Source organism: Mirounga angustirostris, unplaced genomic scaffold, assembly GCF_029215605.1.
Source record: "Mirounga angustirostris isolate CCGP_5_RB_7025 unplaced genomic scaffold, mMirAng1.0.hap1 SCAF_1, whole genome shotgun sequence".
Lineage (NCBI taxonomy): Eukaryota > Metazoa > Chordata > Mammalia > Carnivora > Phocidae > Mirounga > Mirounga angustirostris.
In genome coordinates, this window is record NW_026991709.1 from 92,298,215 (window position 1) to 92,321,217 (window position 23,003).

General features: G+C 41.7%; 1 protein-coding gene across 1 annotated transcript; it reads right to left on the bottom strand.

Annotated features, from left to right (window-relative positions):
- Positions 1–564: 564 nt before the first annotated feature.
- TMEM212 (transmembrane protein 212) lies at positions 565–20,806 on the bottom strand. Its single transcript, XM_045863681.2, has 5 exons — positions 20,648–20,806; positions 12,347–12,406; positions 11,052–11,375; positions 1,720–1,783; positions 565–735 (listed from the first exon to the last, which is right to left on the bottom strand). Exons 1-4 carry the CDS (start codon positions 20,804–20,806, stop codon positions 1,766–1,768), a joined length of 561 nt encoding a protein of 186 aa, XP_045719637.1. The 3' UTR covers positions 565–735; positions 1,720–1,765.
- Positions 20,807–23,003: the final 2,197 nt, after the last annotated feature.

Genomic DNA, 23,003 nt, shown 5'->3' on the forward strand with positions numbered 1-23,003 from the left:
TCTACACTCAATGTGGGGCTTGAACTCACAACCCCGAGATCAAGAGTCGCATGTTCTACTGGCTGAGCCAGTTGGGCACCCCAGCTTTACATTTAAAGCCACACAACAGCTGAATGAGGTTGCCTATTGGGAATGGTTCAACAGCCAGGGGCATTTAGATCTTGGGACATTTGATGAGAAGTTGGCCTAGAGGACAGCTAAGGTCCCTTCTAACTATTAAACTGTCATGAGTGCCATAGACAAGTTATGGAGAGGCCAGGAGGGAGGGTCATTCTCCCCCTGTAGGAGGCCCTTCTCATCATGGCTACTATTCCATGTTTTAATTGTATTTGAAGATCTACAGTTGCCTTAGTAATGGCAATGAAGAAATGCTGAGAAAAATGGTTCCTTAGTTTAGGTAGTATAGAATTATAGTTTAATGGAACACCACACAGGGACAAGAGGAATTTAAAGAAAACATTCACTCACTGCAAATTTATATTTCAGATTTTATAATTTCTATGACAATGATGATAAAATTTCCATTTTAAAAATCATAACAGGTAAACCAGAAAAAATGGGGTTAACAATCTAAAAGGGCTACAATGTACAATTATCTCAATTTTTATTTCATAAGAATATAGAGGGACAAGTTTGAAGATAAAAATTATTTTGCAAATATTTCAAAATAATGGCCACAAATATAACAAATTTAAGAGGATCACTGCTTCAAATTTATTGTTCATTCTTTTGACCCTAGGAACAAAAAAAAATAAAGTAGTGTTTATTTCTACAATTTATCAAAGAAAATAGAGTGTCACTTCTGACATTTAATTTAGCCTTTTTTATGTCACAGGAACCCAATGAAGGATGATTCAAGTAACAGCACCATGGTACCACTTAAGGATTTAAGAGGAATCACCAGAGAGAAAAATATTGGTGATATTGGTGGAGGGGGATGGCAGAAAGATATAAAAAAGAAATAGATGTGTAATAAAATATCTGGCATGAGCATAAAACAATTCAGAAGAACCATTACTTTTGTAGGCAGGGACTGTCTAAGGAAGTGAGGGATTTCTCTGTTGCATATCTTTTTTGGTCATTTGCTATTTTGTTTTGTCTCGTTTGGGTTGGTTTGGGGTTTTTTGAAAATTAACAGAAGGTTAAAGTGTACTTTCTAAAATCTTCAAATGAGAGCCAAGAATTTAAATTTGATTAGAAGGGGAAGAAAGCAAGCATTTCTTGAGCAACTATCAAGTGCCAAGCCCATGTAAGGCTCTTACTAGTCAGTACGCCATTTCATTTGGCAACATGTGAGGTACGTGTTGTCTCTTAGGTGCAAAGAGGTTCAATATTGATTTGCTCAAGGCTGCTCAGATGGTAGGTGATGGAGGAAACAATTATACCTTAAACTGTCTGACTTCAAACGTACCATGGCATATCAAGTTCTCCATGTGTCATAAATAATGCTGAACGCAATGCTTCTTCAATAAGCACCGTTCCTCAGTATGGAAATTCAAATCAACCTTTTCTCTGTTTTCCTTCCTCGAGATTCCATAACCACAGTAAATTCCCTCATGATGTGTGAATTGTTCTTAAATTTGAAATATTCCTGACATATACATTTAGGTAAGATTTTAGCTATGGCTAGGAAGCCATAAAAGTGACATTTAGTATTGCAACCTGCCACTCTGCTAGTCTTTTGACCCCCACACTCCCAGTCCCACCTTTTCTGCTCACCTTAGTCAGTCCATATTCTTGGAGAGGAGCTGCACCCACATGAATGTCACGTAAAGGAGCTTGGCTGTATTTTGTGTGTTAAGGGGAGCCACAGAAGCATGTAATAAGATAATATTTATTACTTATACTATTAACATAAGATAATAGTTATTCCTTATACTATTACTATCACTCTGCAGGGGAGTAATAAGAGCAGATTTGAACTTGAGAGAGCTCATTCTAGAGCTTCTGTGGAGGATACTTCTTAAGAAAGACAAGATTGGAGGGGCGCCTGGATGGCTCAGTCGTTAAGCGTCTGCCTTTGGCTCAGGTCATGATCCCAGCGTCCTGGGATGGAGCCCCACATCAGACTCCCTGCTCAGCAGGAAGCCTGCTTCTCCCTCACCCACTCCCCCTGCTTGTGTTCCCTCTCTCACTGTGTCTCTCTCTCTGTCAAATAAATAAATAAAATCTTTAAAAAAACAAAAAAGAAAGACAAGATTGGAAGCAAAGATGTATGAGTGAGAGAAGATGGAGGGCTGAATCAGGGCCACCCTGGTCAGTACAGAGAAAGGGGGACACAGTGAATAAATATTTAAGAGGTGCAGTTGCCAGGATATGGTGATCAACTCAGGTGTGAGGAGTCAAGGATGACTCTAGGTCTTAGGGTCATGAGCTTGTCCTGAGTGTCATGAGTGCTGGCAACTGAGCTGGAGGCACAGGAAGACGAGCAGGTGTTAGGGACAAGGAGATGATCAGCTCCATTATAAACAACTTGAGTTTGATGTGTCTGTGGGACACCCAGGAGAGTGTCCAGAAAATAGTCTGATGTAGAGCTCAATAGAGCAGGAGAATGGACTGGGCTATGGAAGTGTGAGGTATCAGCCCAAAGGTGATAAGCGAGGCCACCAGACTTTAAGGAGTGAGCAGAGCAAAGGTGATAACCGAGGCCACCAGACTTTAAGGAGTGAGCAGAGCAAAGGAGTCTTCAGATAGACTGAGGAGGAAAAGCCTTGGAGAAGGAAGAAAACCAAAGAAAATGGTGTGTGGAAGTCAAAGGGGAGAGGATTTCATGAAGAAAGCGGTCAATAGTTTCAAAGGCTGTGGAGAGGTCAAGGAAAACACAGATTGAAAAGATTCCACTGGGCTTGGCTATGTACAGGTCATTGATTGGCAATCTTTGCCATGGGAACATCAGTAGAAGAAAAGAAGAGATAAGTTGTTAAATATGGCCTTGATTGAAACTGTCTTATAGCCCATGCTCTTCAGCACAAGGTTTATTATGAACTCAAAGCAAGGCTTCATTTATATCTGATGCATGACCAACTAAAGCCATAAAGTGTCCTGTGGCAAGCTTCAGTACCTCACTGGCTAGAATCCCAGGCAGGAATCCTCTTGATGCCTTCTATTAGATTCTTAAAATGGCTTTTTATTAATGATGAGATGTGAAACTGAATTAACCCTGAGTGACAAGAGTGGGAGTCACAGATTAAATCCAATCACTCTGTCTTGTCTCTCATAGTCAAGAAAACCCTTTATATCTCCCTGGGCTCCTTCCTTGTCCCACATGCTAACTGATACTAAATCTTGGTGATTCTACCTTCTATTTTCTTTTTTTTAAAGATTTTATTTATTTATTTTTGCGAGAGAGAGAAAGAGCACGCATGAGAGAGAGCATGAGTAGGGCGGAGGGGCAGAGGGAGAAGCAGACTCCCCGCTGAGCAGGGAGCCCGATGTGGGACTCAATCCTAGGACCCTGGGATCATGACCTGAGCCAAAGGCAGACGCTTAACAATTAAGCCACCCAGGTGCCGCTGATTCAACCTTCTAAATATCTCTCAAATGTACCACCTCTTCTCCATGCTCACTAACACTATCTAATTCAAATTTCATTATTCCTCATCTGGGCTCTTGGTCCTCCTGGCCCAGGTGACATTTCCCTCAATTCCTATAAGTCAATGGAGGACCAGACTATGTCTTGTTCATCCTTCTGTCTCTACCTTTAGCCCTTAGCACAGTATCTGGCACATAATATATGCTCAATAAATGTTGAGAGGCAAGTATAAATAATGAATGTTGTATTTAGGGCTTTGGAGTCATATTCCTCAACCCATGACAAGGAGAAAGTCACATACTAGTGAACACAAGATACTCCTCTTGTCAAATAAGTACTAATTACCATCCAGTACGTAGTAATTCTATTGCTTTAAGTAGCAGCTTTCTTTTTCTTTTTTTAAAGATTTTATTAATTTATTTGACAGAGAGAGCACAAGCACTGGGAATGGCAGGCAGAGGGAGAAGCAGGCTCTCCGCTGAGCAGGGAGCATGATGCAAGACTCAAACCCAGGACCCTGGATCATGAGCTGAGCCAAAGGCAGACGCTTAACTGACTGAGCCACTCAGGAGCCCCAGCAGCTTTCTTTTTCATCCATGACACTAGGTTAGTTATATGAAATAAGAGAAAAAAAATTTGGAACAATGTTTTTGCAAATAAATTGGAGTTTTAAGCTCCATACTTATTTAGAAATATAATGGTAAGTTCTGCAACAACACAGATGGATCTAGAGGGTATAATGCTAAGGGAAATAAGTCAGTCAGAGAAAGACAAATACCATTCAATATAACTCATAAGTTGGATTTAAGAAACAGAAGAAACAAACAAAAAAAGAGACAAATGAAAAAAACAGACCCTTAAACACAGAACAAACTGGTGGCTGCCAGAGGGGAGATGGGTGGGGGAATGGGTGAAGTAGATAAAGGGGATCAAGAGTACAAAGAGTACACTTTCTTGCTGAGCACTGAGAAATGTATAGAATTATTGAATCATTATATCATACACCTAAAATTAATATAACTGTATGTTAATTATACTTGAATAATTAAAAAAGAAAGACAACCAACAAGACAATTCTGGTTGGTTTGATATGAGATTGAATTTTTTTCTTTTTTTTAGAGAGAGTGCAAGTGGGGAAGGGCAAAGGGAGAAGGAGGAGAGAGAGGATCTTAAGCAGGTTCCACGCCCAATGCAGAGCTCTTTGTGGGGCTTGATCCCAAGACCCTGAGATCATGACCTGAGCCAGAATCAAAAGTGGGATGGTTAACCAACTGAGTCACCCAGGTGTGCCGACAGATTGAATATTGAGCAAAGAAAGTTGTTTTTCTAAAGTGATAAAAGTGATCTGTGTAACAGCTCTCATACCCGTCTTGCTTGAGTAACACAATTGGCATATATTACTTCTTGAGCTAGCAGAGTAAAGGCAGTGTGGTGTACTCCAGTGACACATGGGCATGGCTTAGGACAAGAAAAGAGCCACTCCTTGCTACAAACAGTCCTCTCTTCTAAATGTTAATCTTCTCCAGTGGAATAAAGCTTTATTTGAAAATCACAGACGGAGAAGCCCCTGGGTGGCTCAGTTGGTTAAGCATCTGACTTGGGCTCAGGTCATGATCTCAGGATCCTGGGATTGAGCCCTGCATTGGGCTCCCTGCTCAGTGAGGCATCTGCTTCTCCCTCACCCTTTGCCCTTCCCCCTGCTTGTGCTCTCTCTCAAATAAATAAAATGTAAAAGAAAGAAAGAAAGGGAGGAAAGAAGGAAGAAAGAAAGAAAATCACAGACTGAGACAGAGATGGAAAGGTCTTTGGATGTGCCTGGCCAAGCCCCGTGGTCTTTGAGATGAGGAAGCTCAAATCCACAACTACCGATACGTGCAGGGGTGAACCTCTGCCTTGTCCACAGTCCCTGGCTTGTAGGGCCAGTCTGGGAGGGGAAGTGACCTTGTGTCATTCCTCACCCCTCATGGCCTTCATTGTGTTTTACCCTAATTACTTCGTCTGTGTCTATCTCTTCTTTCCTGGGGGAATGAACCCAGTAACACCCAGTAACAACCACCGCATATTCTCCTGGTTAATTAATACAGTGCAAACTGTCCAACCAACATTTACTTTCCTAAATGGTTTTGTGTTCACATATTAGCACCATTATGGCCATTCTGAAATATTCACTAGTATTAATTCAGTTTTCTTTGTTGGAACTGAATTTATATGATTATAGAGAATGGAGGCTTCTGATTTCTACTCAAGTTTCTGCCCTTTTATAAAGCCAAAATTTCTTGTGTGTGTAGTTTTTTTTTTTTTTTTAAGATTTTATTTATTTATTTGAGAGAGAGAGAGAGAGAAGCAGACTCCTCGTTGAGCGGAGAGCCCGATGCGGGACTCGATCCAACGACCCTGAGATCACGACCTGAGCTGAAGGCAGATGCTTAACCCACTGAGCTACCCAGGTGCCCCATAATAATACCATTTTAGATTAAAAGTAAGAAGCAAGGGGAAAAAAAACCCAGTAGGGCATTTTATATTAAAAGATTAAACTGACTGAACGTCAAAAGGAAAATATGTTGATGTTCACAATGATTATAAAGTAAAAACTGACAAAAAGCAGTTGCTCAGTTACCTCCTCATCTATTGCTTCTGCTCTGACAAAATATCAAGCTTATTTTCATGCATCACAATAGACACTTTGGTCTCATTTCCTCTCTTCGTAAGTTGCTATCACCCGTGGTGTGGTCTCACTGATTAAATGAAATGAAAATATCCTGGGAAAAAATAGCTTCCATTTCTAATATATGAGTTAATTTTTGTCTGTGAGAAACATAAGAAAGGCTGTCCACAAAATGCATGCTATGCAAAACCACTTGGAGTCTGTAAAGCTGAAGAAACACTATGAGGTGTGGGCGAGCAGTGAGGAGCCTGGCCTCCAGACCCTTTGAGACTGGGAGCTAATCCTAACTCCGTCTGACCAACTCAATGTCGTCATCTGTGAAACGGGGCTGATGAGCTTTGCTAGGTTGTGAGGAAGGAAGGAGGTAAAGCACGTGACAAGTAGTAACTGCCCAATAAATAGCACCTACAATTACCCTGCTCCTACCCAGGCTCATGTCACCACCATTATTATTCCAGATGACCTAATGAGATAAAAGGAATGCTAATGCCCTGAATTGCAATTATTTTCCTAGATTCCGAGTTTCCTGTTGACCACTTCGAAAAGACCACATAAAGGAAATACAGTGGATTCTGACTGTTGTGTGGTCCTGCTTGAGGTTTACTTGAATCTCCCCGAGGGGATTTAGTTCCCAGAAGCACCGGAGAGAACTTGCTAAAGCCCCACATGAGGTTTCAGACCTTTAGGATGACAGTCATAGATGAATCTGTTTCAAAACACCTTTGTATCGCTAATGATACAGGGTATATCAGCTAGAAGATATGGAGCCAGTGCATTTCTGCAAATTAGTCTCTTGTTTGGAGGAAGAGTCTCATCCGCTGATACATATTCTGTCCTCATATGTTTTTGAACTGTTTAAAGTGTTTACCTCTATCTTTTATGGGAAGTAAATATTTCTCAATTCATTGAAAAAAAAAGAAGAAAACCACTGTATCACATGATAAGGGGGAAAATATTTTCTTTCCCCTTTCATCAAAAAAAAAAAAGCAAACCCCAGACATAACGATGAATAATTAAAGGAAAACAGACAGAGCCAGAGTTGTTCCATTCCGTGGAGGAGGGACAGAGTAGCTGCAGGGGACAGCTGTGGTGCGTCTGGTGTCCCAATTCTTTCCTTTCCCATCACTTTATTACTTACTGGACCAAGAATGTAGACAATTTTGGCTATGGTTGTTGTGCATTTTGCTTTCTCAACTTAATCCTATGCGGTGCTCTTTGCCCCCTGCACTGAGTCCTGAGCTGACAAGGTCACTTCAGCGTGTTGCGTGGAGCCTCGCGTGGGGGGCTCGTATTCCTTTTCCAGTTCCCTCTCTTTCCGTCCTGGGTCAGTTTGGAAACTTGGAAGGGCTTGCGGTCTTAGCCGGGGCTGCTATCACCAACTACCATAGGCTGGACGGCTTAACCAGTGAACATTTCTCACAGTTCTAGAGGCTGGAAGGCCAAGATCAAGGTGTCTGCAGATTCAGCGTCTGGTGAGAGCCCTCTTCCTATTTGGCAGATGGCCACCTTCTTGCTGTCTCCTTACATGGTGGAGAGAGACAACTCTGTCCTCCTCATCTTCTTATAAGGGCCTCATGGAAGCTAATCCCATCATGGGAGCTCTGCCCTCCTGACCTCACTAAACCTAATTCTCTCCCAAAGGCCCTACCTCCTAATACTATCACAGTGGGGGTTAAGGAATTTTGCAGAGACACAGACATTCAGTCTGTAGCATGCATATAAATATTTTATCAAAATCATCACATCCTTTATGCCTCTTTCAAGCATTTCTCACTGTGGTTTTGGTTGGGTACCAGCTGACTGCATGCTCACACACCAACACTGTGTGACCTTCAATGAGATGCTATCAGCTGTTAGTGTCTCCCTCCCAAATCCATATGTTAAAGCCCCAATCCCCACTGGGATGGTCTTTGGAGGTGAGTCATTTGGGAGATAATTAGGGTTAAATGATGTCATGAGGATGAGACCCCCATGATGGGATAAGTGCCCTTCTAAGAAGAGCACAGAGATCTTCTCTGTCCAAGAACAGGCACGGGAAGGGCCAAGTGAGCACACAGTGAGGGGACTGTCCACAAGCCAGGAAGAGAGGCCTCACCAAAGACCGACCCTACTGGTACCTTGATCTTGGGCTTCCAGCCTCCAGCACTGAGAGAAATAAATGTGTTGGTTAAGCCGCCACGTCTATGGTATTTTGTTATAACTGCTTGAGCTGACTGGGATGCAAGATGACTTTAATTTTCCTAAAATGAAAAGACACAGAGAGCAGAGACAAAATGAATGGTGATTCCTAAGGGAGTGTTTGATTTGTTTCTGGAAACATGTTTTTGAACTTACAGGAAAATTCTTAGAAGTGAATATTTTCGATCATAATATAGACTATTACAGAGCTGAGGAAAAAATGATTTTGTTCTATAATGCAATACAATTACAATTTCCTCCAAATCTTCCATCAAACTATCACTTTTTTCTTTTTTACAAATTTTCATAGCTCTTGAGTTTCCTGATAGGTGATGGGCATTAAGGAGGGCACTTGAAGTAATGAGCACTGGGTGTTGCATGCAACTGATGAATCACTGAATTCTACCTCTGAAACTAATGATACAGTATATGTTAACTAAATTGAATTTAAATAAAACATTTAAAAAATAAATAAAAAATAAAAATATTACTTATCTCTTTCAGCCTGAAGGGAACCTAACAATATAACAATATGGAGGCTCATTAAATGCAGAATCACCATGTAGAATTCTATATCTTAACAAGTGATCTGCCATTTCTTCTAAGAAAGTTGTGTGTTTTCTAGAATTTTGACAAACAATACATTATTTCACTGCCGGAAATCGTGCCTCATGTAGCTATTTCTACATGGTAACATGGTAACAAAGGTTTTTTTTTTTTTTTTAAGATTTTACTTATTTATTTTGAGAAAGAGAGAAAGAGAGAGAGAGAGGGAGCACAAGTGGGGAGAGGGGCAGAGGCAGAGGGGGAGAGAGAATCTTAAGCAGACTCCATGTTGAGTGTGGAGCCTGATGTGGTGTTCTCTCCCACACCCATGAGATCATGAACTGAGCCGAAATCAAGAGTTAGACACTTAACCGACTGAACCACCAAGGTGCCCCACATAGTAACAAAGGTTTGTGCAAGCTACATGTGCTCCTTGGGGGCAGTGGTGTATTTATTAATACAAAAATTCATATCCCATTATGTCAGCTACTCATCCTTGCTAATGAAACATGATCTGCCACCATCATGGATTACATGGTTTCAAGTCATCCAAAAATGCTCACCGAAGATTTGCTGTTTATTAAATTTATCGAGAACTCTCACCCAAACTACTGTTGCATTTTATGCAGGTGGGAAAATGGAAATTCTGTCCAGAAGTTACAGTAAGAGAATCCTGTGCTAGGAAGAGAATTTTCACCAGAATCTCTTGGGGCATGTGTTAAAAATGCATATTCCCTGCCTTCAACCCAGAGTTTCTGCCATAAGAATGGGCCAGGACAGAAGCCAGACATATGGTTTAACAAGAACCATGGGTGATTCTGATGTCATTGATCCACTTTGAGAAACATGTTGTAGTTGTGTTGGGTCCTATACCTAATTTAGAAATCACACACCAAGAAACTACTCTGAGCAAGATGGACAAAGGCAAAATTCTGAACTTGGAGAACTTTGCTCTGTTTTCAATTAATATTTTCTCTTTCCGGGCACTTTAAATGGCCTCACTATTGGGTTTCCAAGAGGCTGACTTACCAAGCTCTGCAGATACTTTTTCATTCTTTTCTCTCTGACTTCCATCCAATGTTAAATCTTGGGTGTCATGCCCAAGATGGCAGCTGGATGTCTGATTCGCTATCCATGCCAAGGGGTTATGGGTAGCCGATGCTTTAATGTGTGGTTTTCCTGGGTTTATATTCCTTTTAACAAAGGGCTCTAGGAAGTTGGGATGGTCCCTACAGGGGGAAATCACATTCTAAACCTCTAAATGCACTGGCAGTACGTCAGTCCACTAGCCTCAATTCTCAGGAGGCCTCCTTGCAAAATCAACTCTGTTCCTAAGAATGTACAGGATTTCCTTTGCAGACTTATGTAGAAGTTGAAGAGGACAAGACTGACCACAAAAGGTATCGAGAGTGCCAAGTTCTTGTCTTCTAGCTTTGCTGATTTGTGTTGATAGGATCAAACTGGAAAAAAAAATTGGCTAACATAACCCAAATTCACCTGACCTTAATATAATACTAACTTGAATCGTAAAGCCAGTATAAGAGTTTGTTGTGGAAAATATCTCTTTCCAGGAGGAGGCTGTGCAACTCACAATGGAGTGACCCAGTATCAGACATAGGAATTTGGAATCAGAAATCACTCCCAGTGGTTCTGTTCTAACCCTCCTTGAGGTCAGAACAATGCATCTTGATGATCTAGCAGAAGAGAGAGGGTACAAGGTGGGTGACAAGAGGGCCCAGGATATATCTGGTCTGTTAAGAGAAATAGCTCTGGGTTCTGAATCTGGCCCTACTGCTCATTAACTGTGTGACCTTGGGCAAGTTTCATAAACTCTTTAGCTTCAGTCTGTAAAATGGGAAGAACACTGAGAGTAAACATCCAGTTCATATTTCTATTACTATCATATTACCAATATTATTCTTAGCCATCTGGGAAAAAGTTAGAAAGCTAAATTTGATGTTGGTATATATCAGCCTCTCTGCTGGGGCGGAAGTAAAAAGGGTGGGAAAATTTTGGTTATAGAAGACACAGTGATAAATAAGAGAGGCAGATTAAGTACTAATATGGCAGACTTCCAATTTTAGCATTCAGGATGGAATAAGAATGGGTTCCCCCTTTCTGGAAACTTACATGTAAGTGTCTCTTCCAGATAAGTCCTGCAGAAAGCTTGATGAACACTGTCAGGGACACACAGAGCATGGCAAAGCTCAGGCACAGGTCGAAGACTTGAAGTGTCAGGTGGTACTCTTCATAGTGTGGTGGGTCCACACAAGCTGATGGGAAGTTTGCATATGGAAAAGGAAAGGCAACTGCATAACCAAGGTAATCGGTCCCTGCTATCCCTGAAAATGAGTAGAAGCAATATGGGCCAAGGAGAGCAGATTCCAAGGCTACTGCAAAATGAAGTGGACATCCCATCATACTCAGAATCACAAAGGTGAAACTAGTTTCCCACTGAAAATAAAGCAAAAACAAATTGTTACTTTGGGAACTGAATTCTTCAAAAGCTTCTCAGCAATATGAAGAAAGAAGATGTCAGGTATTAATCTCTTTTACTGGGAAGCTAAGGAGAAATGCATTGCAACTTTCTCTTTTAGGCCATTTTGTTCTCCTCTTGAATCTACAATATGGGGGAATAACATATCAGCCAACTGGGCCAAAATTGAAATGAATTCCATTCAGCAAACATGTGTTTGTTTTTCTTCTATCATATGTTGACAGCCAGTCTGGGGTGGGAAAAACAAACATGAGTGCACAGAATCCTTGCCTTATCCTAGCACCTTGCTAATCAGGGCATGGTCTATGTTCCAGCAGCATTGACATCCCTGGAAGTTTGTTAGAAATGTAGAATCTCACAGGTCACCCAGGTCTACTGAATCAGACTTCGCGTTTTAACTAGATTCCCAGGTGATTCACACGTACATTAAAGTTCGAGCCATGGGAAGACCTATGATCAGATCAAGGTAGTCTTTCTATACCATGGGATTCCTTGGCTCACGCTATTGATATGCAAGATATCATAGACTTTTCACCCTTTTTTGGGGTGGCGGGGAGAAGTAACAGAGACACTGGAAGGAGATCCCAAACTGAGCAGTTGAACCTTTAAAATACATGCTTAAAAACAGAAGAGCCTATAGATCCATTTATTCAAAATGAAATTCAGGAGCATTAATGTTGTGTTGTCTCCAAACTGGAACACTTATTTACAATAATCACAGGAGCTTGTAGAAAATGTTTGGAGAAGAAATCAGATTAAAATTATTCATTTAAAACCTAGTTTATTACTGAAATCCATCAGAGTAAGGCATCAGTCAGACAGAATTCAATGATAATTGGAAGTCAAGTTCTCTATGTTCCATCCTGAACTTGTAGAGATTTGACCTTCAAACCTATTCAACCATCCCACTCGATGTCTATATATTTACCAGGTATCTCTTGGTCCACTCTTTGTGAGCCAACAGCAGAAGTATACCAGTCATGATGGCCTGTGAGAGGGAAATGGAAAAATAACATCCGTGATAGAATGTACCTCTGGAAAGAGTTCAATCTGTCAATCTGGTTGACAACTTTATTATGAACTAGAAAGAGCAGCAAATGGCTAAATGAGTTTATGACTCAGATCTCCTCCTCATCTGGGATGACAATGAGGCCAAGAAGCCATCAGTGTCCAACAGACATGATTCATACAAGCTCATTTTTTGATTTTCTGTGCTGCCTTTGCCGTCACAATTATAACCTTCACTAGTAAGGTAAGGTGTCGCTGGCATAAAAGCTTGGCTTTATAACCCTTGCCTTATGTTTTATTTTGATTCATTGTCTACCGTTCATCTTTCTCACAAATTGCTAAAATTACAAATGGGAGGAACCGGAAAGGAAACATGTCATAGAACCCTGAAATCCTGCCCAGCAACAGCGTTATCTTTTACTTTCTGCTTTTCTTTTGAGATTCTGCAGCCTCAGCCTGCTGGTGGGATGCAAATATGCGATTCCTGTTTCTCAAGTAATAAAGAGTATAATTAGAGTGAATGCATGGTGGGACATTAATCGTTCTGGGTGCAGTGGTGTCCAGCTTTTCAAGAGGTTTTTTTTTTTTTTTTTTTTTTTTTAAAGTCTCCTCTGAGGGAAAGAGACCCAAAGTGCAGAATGAAAATAGTTAAAGAGGGAATGGTGTCACCAGAACTGAGCAATATATAATGAAAAAAAAAAAAAATTCTGGGCTCATCTTTAACTCAGCTCCGAGTCTGATGAAGGAGACCTTTGTGGTCACTGAGCCTGGAAACCACTTATTCCCTCCCCATAAATCATTTGTTCCTGGTCAAGGAATGTTTTGAAGTTAAGAGAGAAAACTAGAAAGAGATATGCCTGAAACAAGATATAGAATGAGGGCAGGACTAAAAGTAGTTACAAATTAGGTTTTTAACAGATAAATAAATATGACTGTATGTATAGTATCAATAAATTTAAGGGGAAAAAAATCAGTTTCTACTAATACGGTTTTGTGGTATGTTGTTTTTGTAGCTTCTGTGTCCAGCCTGGGTTGTTGTTGTTGTTGGAGGTGGTATTTGGTATTTTTGTTTTGTTTGTTTTGTTTTTTTTGAGATTCAGCTTTTCATTTTCCTGGCATATTTTATTTTGAATGTCCGACTTAGAGAATTGGGGGGGGGGGGGAGAAGCCCACACATGTACGCTCACACAGAACTTCTCGTGCAGCTAAGTCTGAAATTCCAGACGTGGCATTGCCATACCGTAAAACTCCAGTGGATAAAAACAGAACCATCTGTAGTCAAAGGAGGTTGGCTTGATTCTGCAAGAGGAAAGTTTCCAAGGGACCCTGTGGAGGTTGAGCCAGCATCAACAGCACAACAAAACAGGGGAATTATTAAGAGCAACTGAGCACTGATGCTGAGCCTGGGGCCGGCCTTTGCCTTCAGAGGCAAGGCCCTCTCGACTGACACGTCACTCCTCTGAGAGAGAAACCCTGGATCAAACAAGAGAAAAGCAAAAGAGACGCTCCTCTGCTGGTGTAACTCCAAGCAGATAGCTGGCATTATTAGATGCTTAGATTCCAGGTTGCCTTAACTACTTCAGCACGAACCGTTGCTTTCCTTTCAAAAGTTGAAAAATGCTGCAGGATTGCAGTGGTCTGTTATTTCTGTTGTAGCTGCCAGCTTGAATTTTGCTTTGTTTATACAAAACTTCGAAAAGATCTTTCATGGAGTAGGCTGGTGTATGAATGCCATTCAGTAACTTGTGAAATCCACCCCGTGGACGGTGGTGGCTCAGGAGCAAGCACACCCATCTTTCCTGGTGCTCCCCCCACCAACACCCCCGTCCGGTGCCTGTGAGCCAGAGGGCGAGGTGTCCCCTGAGTCACAGTCTCCCTCTTCTTGCTTTCTTTTCTTTTTCTAAAAATATTTATGTATTTATGTATTTATTTGAGAGAGAGAGAGCACACATACATGTGAGCAGGGGTGGGGGTAGGGTGGACAGAGGGAGAGAGAGTCTCCAGCAGACTCCCCGCTGAGCGCGTAGCCCCGATGCTGGGCTCCATATCACCACCCTGAGATCATGACCTGAGCCCAGAACCAAGAGTGTGACACTCAACTGACTGAGCCACCCAGACACCCTCTTTTCTTTTTAAAAACATTATTACTTGGAGAGGGAGAGGGAAAAGAATGTAAAGGAAGAGTTTTGTGGGTAGGGAAGAGAAGTCAAGTGGGAAAAGGAAATGGGAGAGGCAGTGTCTGAGAGACAAGAGCTGGGTACAGCAGGGCACTCAGGTTTCAGGAAGGGCCAGGAGGAGGTGCTTGGAAGGAAGGCCCCCCTCCTGCACTCTCCTCCCTCAGCTCTTTCTGACAGGCTAGCTTTCTGCTCCACGGGGCAGTTCCTGCGACTTGGGTTTTGCAAGAGAAGCTGCTAACACTCTAATTGCATGGGATAATTGTGAGCCCTCCCACTGAATCTTTAAATTGCTCATGTAAAGAACGCAGTTCCCAGAAGCAGATGAATTGAAGGAAGTGGGGAGCAGTCACAACAGAAATAGAAACTTGTAGAGGAATAATTTTAATATGCCCTAATTTATTAACTTACAAACATCTATTGTGGGTCTACTACGATCAAGGGATGTGATAGGCACTGTGCAGACAGCGTCGTAACAATTAACGTTTACTGAGCGCTTACTGTATGCCAAGCACGACACTAAACACTTGACATGTGTTAACTCATTTAATCCTTACAATGATGGAGATTTCCTCCTACTTTTTAAACGAGGCACAGAGAGGCTAAATTGGATGAGCAAGCTCACCAAATAATAATTATAGATATAATGGTTCCAACTTCCACAGGAATTTACAGTCCAGATGTGAAAGTAATGCACTTAGAAGAACGTCCACCAAATGCGGCAAGAAGAGTGAGTGCTTTCCGTGCAACAAGAGTCCAGTGACAAGATACCACTTCTGGGGGAAGGATCGCTGATGAAAGCACCATGGGGGAAACAGGAGCCGAAGCAGGTTTAGAGGGTGGATGTGATTTCAGCGGGAGATGATGGCAGAGGGAAGAGCAGTCTGGGCAGCTCAAGTAACACGTGCAAACGTGGGAACATAGCAGCCAAGCTTGGGCAGACAGTGAGACAGGCGCCCAGATGGGAGGCAGGGCTGGTTCTGGGCACAAACGAGTAGGAAATCAGGCTTGAAAGCCACATGAGGCCAGGTCAAGAAGGGCCTGGAAATTCAGGCTAACATATCTGAACTTTGTTTGGACAATGAAGCAATATTGAAGGTTCTTGAAGAAGGAGCCTTACTGACGCAGCAGAGGTTTAGAAAGATGAGCCTGTCGTCATGTGCATGTTAGGTGGGGATGCAGGGAGGCCTAGGTGTCTCTGTAGGAACTTGGTCTTCAAACTGGAAACAAATTTTTTTTTTACTATTATTTTTTTCAAGATTTTACCTTTTTTTAAGTAATCTCTATACCCAGTGTGGGACTCAAACCTACAACCCGAGATCAAGAGTCGCTCACTCCACCGACTGAGCCAGCCAGGCGCACACACCCCCCCGCGCCAATTTTTTTTTTAAACCTCTGTCCATAGCAAGAAATATATTTTGCATCATGGCCAAGTTAAATTTTATATCTAACCAAAATCATAATACCGTTATTATGTGTGATACACTCTGATTCTCTTCTCTTCTCTTCTCTTGTCTTCTCTTCTGTTCTATCCTATCCATGTTTTATAAATGCTGCTAGTTACCCAATAGATTGATTTTATAACTCATTAATGAATGGGTTCCCACAGTTTGGCTATTGAGGTTATCTAGGCATAAGACCTGGATGGGGGTGAGAAGTGATAAGGAGTTAGGGGGGAGCTGGTTCACAGTGAGAATGAGAGGAAAGCATGCACAGGGATATGCTTCACAGGAAAAATAAAAGTTAGCTGGCAACGGACTGGATGCGGTGGGGTAGGAGTGGGGCTGAGGGTAGGTTGGTTTAGGGCACTGTTGCCCAGAGCACAGTCCTAGGACCAGCAGCATTGGCATCCCTTGGAAACTTGTGAGACAGGCAGAGTCTCAGGCCTCAGCCCAGATTTACTGAATCGGAGTATACATTCTGACAAGATCCCCAGGTGATTCATATGCACATTACAGTTTGAGAAGCACCAGTTTGGGGAGGGAAGGATTGAGTCAAAAGTCACCCTAGGGTTTGAAATTGGGTTCAGAACCAGGAAAGTCAGGAGAAGAAATCATTGCTTTTGGTGGTGATATGATTTTGGGGGGAGAAGCCGAGCTTAAAGAAGCTTAGGCTATCAAGGGGCACCTGGGTGGCTCAGTCGGTTAAGCGTCTGCCTTCAGCTCAGGTCATGATCTCGGGATCCTGGGATCGAGCCCCGTGTCAGGCTCCCTGCTCAGCGGGGAGTCTGCTTCTCCCTCTCCCTCTGCCCCCCACCTCTCTCTCTCAAGTAAATAAATAAAAATCTTTACAAATAATTAAAAAAAGAAATTTAGGCTATCCAAGTGGAAAATTGGCCATCAGGTGTTTGGAATCACAGGACTGTTGAAGCTGTAAGAGGCTCAAGTGTTGGTATAAGCAAGTCCCTTCTGTGACTGAGCAGGGCACTGGGGCCTTTCTCCCAAGTTCCTGTCTCCAGGCAGGATTCTGGGTGTAGCACAGCTGTCTGCCATTAACTAAGTCCCTGGAGTTGCCAAGCCACGTTCTCCAGGATTCAAGTGGAGCCCAGTCCTTAAGGCACTGACTCTCCTTGCTGCATACTTTCTAGCAGCTGATGCCTTTAAATAACCTAGTTCAGAAATTGTAGGAAATCTGCTTATCACGTCGCTGTCAGAAGAGAGCTAGGAGAGTCTGAGGACCAATATTTGCGAAGAATTTAGAAAGTCAGGAATGAGAGCACTGAACAAATACAAAATACTGTATCACTTCTAAAATCTTTTGAAGTCTCAAAAGAGATATGGAGCCTTTTGCAAAAGGAAATATCAATATGATTGAAATGTACAAATCGTCTTTCCGCCAGAGGAAGATTCACTCTGCAGGCAACTTAAGAAGTGACTGGTAGGGGCACGTGGGTCGCTCAGTTGGTTAAGCGTCTGACTCTTGATTTTGGCTCAGGTTATGATCTCAGGGCTGTGAGATGGAGCATCGGCCCTGAGCTCAGTGGGGTGTCTGCTTGGGATTCTCTCTCTCTCCCTCTGCCCTGCCCTCCATGCCCCTCTCCCTCTCTCAAACAAATAAATAAATCTTTAAAAACAAAACAAACAAACAAACAAAAGTGGTAGAGAAGGTTGTGGAATGAGTCAGAGACCTTTTGAAGTTGACCCTGATCAGATAGAACTGTGGTTCACTAGGAAACTCACCAGAAAAAGAAAAAAATCACATTGTTCCAAACTTAGACATCATTAAAAGAGTGAGCATTCTTATTGCTTTCCTTCTCCTGAGGATTTTTTTTTACTACTTTAGTATAAATACCAGCTTGACTTTTAGTCCTTGCAACCTAATCAGAGTTCAATGGTGTGAAAAATTTTGTACCACCAGAGCATGGGACTCATTCACTTATTCAACCATATTTATTGAACAATATTTATTGAACACTTAGTATGTGACTCACTCTGTTCCAAGTGCTGCAGGTATAGCAGTAAACAAAAAGAAAAAAAAATCCCCACCGTTGTATAATATACACTTTTTGGGAGGGGTATAAACAAACAATGAATAAGTACATTATATAGTATATTAGATGGTAATAAGGGCCATGGGGGAAAGAATAGAACAGGGAATGAGAAATTGGGGATGCCAGGTGTGGGGGAGATTTACAATTTTAAATAGGGTAATGAGGGTAATGAAGGACGGCATCAAGGAGAAAGTGACATATCTTCAAAGAATTAAAGGAAGTTAGGGAACATGCCATGTGTGGGAAGAGGCTTCAGGCAGAGAACAGATAGTGCAAAGGCCCTGAGGCAAATAACAAACCTTGGAATATTTGAACACACCAAGGAGCCGTGTGATGGCTAAGGAAATGGAATGAGTGAGGGGAAGGGTGGTAGAGATGAGGTCCTGGGAGGTAACAGGATGGGGAAACTCAGCTGTTCATCAGGAAATGGAATGGGAAAGTGAGCGGATGGCAAGAGATTAGGAAGGAAGGGCTGGGCACTGATGGGATTCAGGACAAGTGGCCCCCAAGTATGTGACTTTGGCATATTGATTATTTTGAATTAAAGTTATTTAGGAAACAACAGGTGCAAGAAGAACACTGACTCTCCTCTCTCCCCCTGAAAGCAGGAAATGAATTCCCCATGTGAAGGGTACCCTCCCTGCACTGGAGGGTAGAAGTTTTCCTCCCTCACAGCACAAACGAAAGGCAAGGTATTAACTAGCATGTGTGTAGAGCTTTAACACTGGTGAAGCCCTTTATTATACAAGCTTTGTTCAAATTTGGTCATTCTCACTGAGCATCTTAGGGTCAGATAGTGTCACACGGACTCTCTTACCTGCAAAATCCCTCATGTTCTAGGTAAAAGCAATGAAGAACTAGCTGAGTGAAGGTCCTGCTCTTGGCCATATGCCAAGAATGTCAGAATCAGGACTTGAACATAGGCTCCATCTCCTCAGTCTTACCTTTTGGATTCCAATTCCCCATGCTGTCAATCTCGGAATCAAACAGCCACCAAGTATCTGTGCCGGACACAGATCTTGTCATTTCTCTGGGTCTAACCGATAAAACAGATCTTGGTATAGAACAAACCTATATTCAATAATTTTTGATCCTAATCAAATCTCAGTATCTGTTGAATGTTCTATGATAGACAGCAGGGATAGACAAAGAATTTAGAAAAAGGGATACAGAGTTGGACTAGAATTGTGGTTTTGTTAAACTTTGGGTCAGTTCTGAAGTCAGAACTAAAAAAAATTAATAGAAAAGAAAATATCAGACGTCGTTTCACACAGAAGGCTAAATATTGTTTTGTGAAACTTTTGTTATATAGATTTAGTTATATGTATATATCAAAATCTATCTATTTACCTAGAGAGAATTTTAGGGATGTATTTATGTACATTCTAGGTCCTGATATAAAATGTTTTTCCTAATCTTTGCATTCCAGTAGATGTGTAATAAATATTTCTTTGAATGAACGTATGGCTTCAGGTGGGAGATGGGGTAAAGAGCAGATGAGCAAGACTGGGGAGGCAGATGTAAAAGAATGTATTAGAAAAGAAAAAAAAAAGAAAAACACCATCCCACACTTTCCTCATTCAGTTCCACATTCCCACCATTCTGTTTTCTCCCATCTACTCACCATCCTTGAACCCCACTAGATAAAGTTTTTTAAAAATTGAGACCTTGTTTGTTTGTCTGTTTACCATTGTAACTGAAGCACGCAGTAGACTATCAGTACATATTTATTTAATAAGTAGATTAAAATTATATGTTCTAAGGTCTTACTTTTAGGTGATATCCCAGTAAAAGCTGTGTTTTTTTTAAGACTTAAATGTTAGTGTGTCCCCTTGTGACAGCCTCTCTCAAGAGTGGCTACATTTTAATAGAAAACTCCTAAAGATCAAAAGGCCTTTAAATTTGAAATTCTCTAGAGTCCAATGGTGAATGTAAGGCATCACAGGAAGCAATGAGAGAAGGATTTGTTGCAAGCCTCTGTAACTCCCCTTAAACCATACCACCATAGAAGACATCAATTTGCAAGGCTAGATGTGTTCATTTCTTTGACCCAGAGAGCTGGGGTACCAGCCCAACCCTTCATTTGTGCAGTCATTCAGTCAGCAGACACAGAACACCTACTTGGTGCCGACTTGTACTTGGCCTGCACACCCTTTCCTCATGAACTGCGACGTTCGAGAGGTACATCACCCAACTTCTTGAATGACCTTCAGTTCACACAGTTGCATGTGAGGACAAATGTGGGAGAACTAAGATTTGGGGCTTGCAAATCTTGGATCACGTCGATACACCTCAGTGTTTCTAGTGAAAGCGTTAGTCTGAAAATTATTTTTGTTCCCCATTTTTACATTATTTTTTATGGTTTACATTTTTTTTCTAAATTCAGATCTCACAAGAGAGGTTCCAATTTCTCAGAATACCAAGGTGACAAGAGTAAAATAGCTTTTTAAGACTTCTCTGTATTGTTGGAAAACCTAAAAAGGACATGTATTCTTTTTCTTTTTTCCCTCCCACCTTTCCTTATTCTCTCAATATATGTAATAAAATATTTTCCTACCAAAGCTCCATTCCAGATGGGACAAGCAATCCAGACACTCCATCCGGTGAACCAAAGCTTGTAAGAAAAGACAGGGAAGAAAGCGATAACTCCAGAGAATACACTGAGAGCCCCCAGGGAAATGAGAATTCGGCCAGCAGCCTTGTATAGGCTCTGCATTTTCCTCTGTGACCTGGGTCCTCGATCTCAAAGATGTTTTGTTACCAAAACATGAGGGTATGTCAGGCCTCAGTAAACAGAAGTTTCTTAGAGACAGTAGCCATGACACATGTGGACTGTTGATCTACTTGGAAACAAGCTTCTATTTGTTTCACCAAAGATAATAACATGTAATGAAATAATCCCTGACATAAATCTGATACAATAAATTCTAGTACTAGTTTACTAAGAGAGAGAGTGAGTGAGTGAGAGAGAGAGAGAGAGAGAGAAATCGTTCCTTGTTTTGGATTACCGCCTCCATTCCCTTCATTCTGCCCTGACGTGGGGAGTGCCCACTTCCTGGCTTAATCAGATTCAAAGGCTTGCTGACTGAGCTAATTGTTTCTCAACTCAACCTGCCTAGTGGTTCCAGCATAAAGCCAACATCCTTTGTGCACAATAGATCCACATTCCCAGCACAATTTCCCACAAAACAAAGTAAAAATAAGCACTCTGATCACTTTTCATTACATCTAATTTAAATGATTTAGAGCAAAAACAAGACCTCTCCCCATCTTTCAAAGTTCAATTCTACTACAATTTTTAAAAAATTTTTGGTAAAGATTTTTGACATGGTTTCATTCCCAAAGAAGCATAGGCTTCATTATGGAGTTCTGTCTTGTTTTCATGAGACCAGCTTTACCTTATTTTACTATTAATTCAATTATCAAGTAGAGGACAAAGATGGAAGTGTATGCAGTTGTAAAATAAACTTCGAGGAGTAATTTATTAGTTGAATAAAATACAGATCTCTAATCATTCTTGAATCATAATTCAAATTTTATTTTATTTTATTATTTATTTATTTATTTTTAAAGATTTTATTTATTTATTTGAGACAGAGAGAATGAGAGAGAGAGCACATGAGAGGGAGGAGGGTCAGAGGGAGAAGCAGACTCCCTGCCGAGCAGGGAGCCCGATGCGGGACTCGATCCCGGGACTCCAGGATCATGACCTGAGCCGAAGGCAGTCGCTTAACCAACTGAGCCACCCAGGTGCCCCATAATTCAAATTTTAGATATTGGGCTTATGTACATTTAAGCAACTGTCAAAGTTTATTTCTTAATTCCTCACGCATTTGAGAAAGTGGTACCTATTTGCTTTTGACTATTAGGACATGTTTTCCTCTACTAAGATAACATCTTGAAAACACAGACCACTTTCTGAAGCTACCTGAATAATTTTCCTGTTCAATATTAATGCCTTTTCCCTTAAATGAGATGATAAAAATAATTTTTTGGATAGAAATGCAGTGGTTTAGAACATGGATTTTGGCATGAGACAGAGCTAGGATCCATTATCTGCCAGGTATGTGTCCTTGGGCAAGGGCAAGTTACTTACCTTTCTAGGTCTGTTTCTTCTTATGGGAATAAAATTAGTGTTTATCTCACCAGGTGGTGATTGAGAAAACGAAATGAGGCAATCCATGTAAAATGCTCAGCACCAAGCTCTGCATAGCAAAGAAGCTTCGTCCTTTCCCTATTGTTACACTGGGCGGCCCATCTTTGAAGTTCTTTCAGCAAAGGACAGAGGCACTGTGGTTACTACTGCTTTTATGCATCATCTTATCGCATCTTACTGTCTCTTACGCAGCTCCCAAAGGACCCTTCCATGTCCCACGAGGAGGGAAGCTGCTCTCGGAGCCTCTGCTTTTTTTTCTTTCTGTCTTTCTGCCTTTAATAGCCATTCCACCGTGTGACCCCGACTTTGAAGCCATTGCTTTGCTGGGTATACAGGACCCAGGAAAGCAGCTCAGGCTTTCTGCTACAGCCATTTTTTCCCATCTGCTCTCAACACTGTGGGAGTATATTCTCTCTCTCTTTCTTCCTCATGCCACTAGGTAGGTTCCACGAGGGGAGAGGCCTTGTAAGCCTTATGCATCCCCTAGATGTATAAGACGTTGTTGCCAACACCTAGACTCGGGTCTGGCCCAGAGTAGGTACTTTTTTTTTTTTTTTAAAGATTTTATTTATTTATTTGAGACAGAGAGAATGAGAGACAGAGAGCATGAGAGGGAGGAGGATCAGAGGGAGAAGCAGACTCCCCACTGAGCAGGGAGCCCGATGCGGGACTCGATCCCGGGACTCCGGGATCATGACCTGAGCCGAAGGCAGTCGCTTAACCAACTGAGCCACCCAGGCGCCTGCCCAGAGTAGGT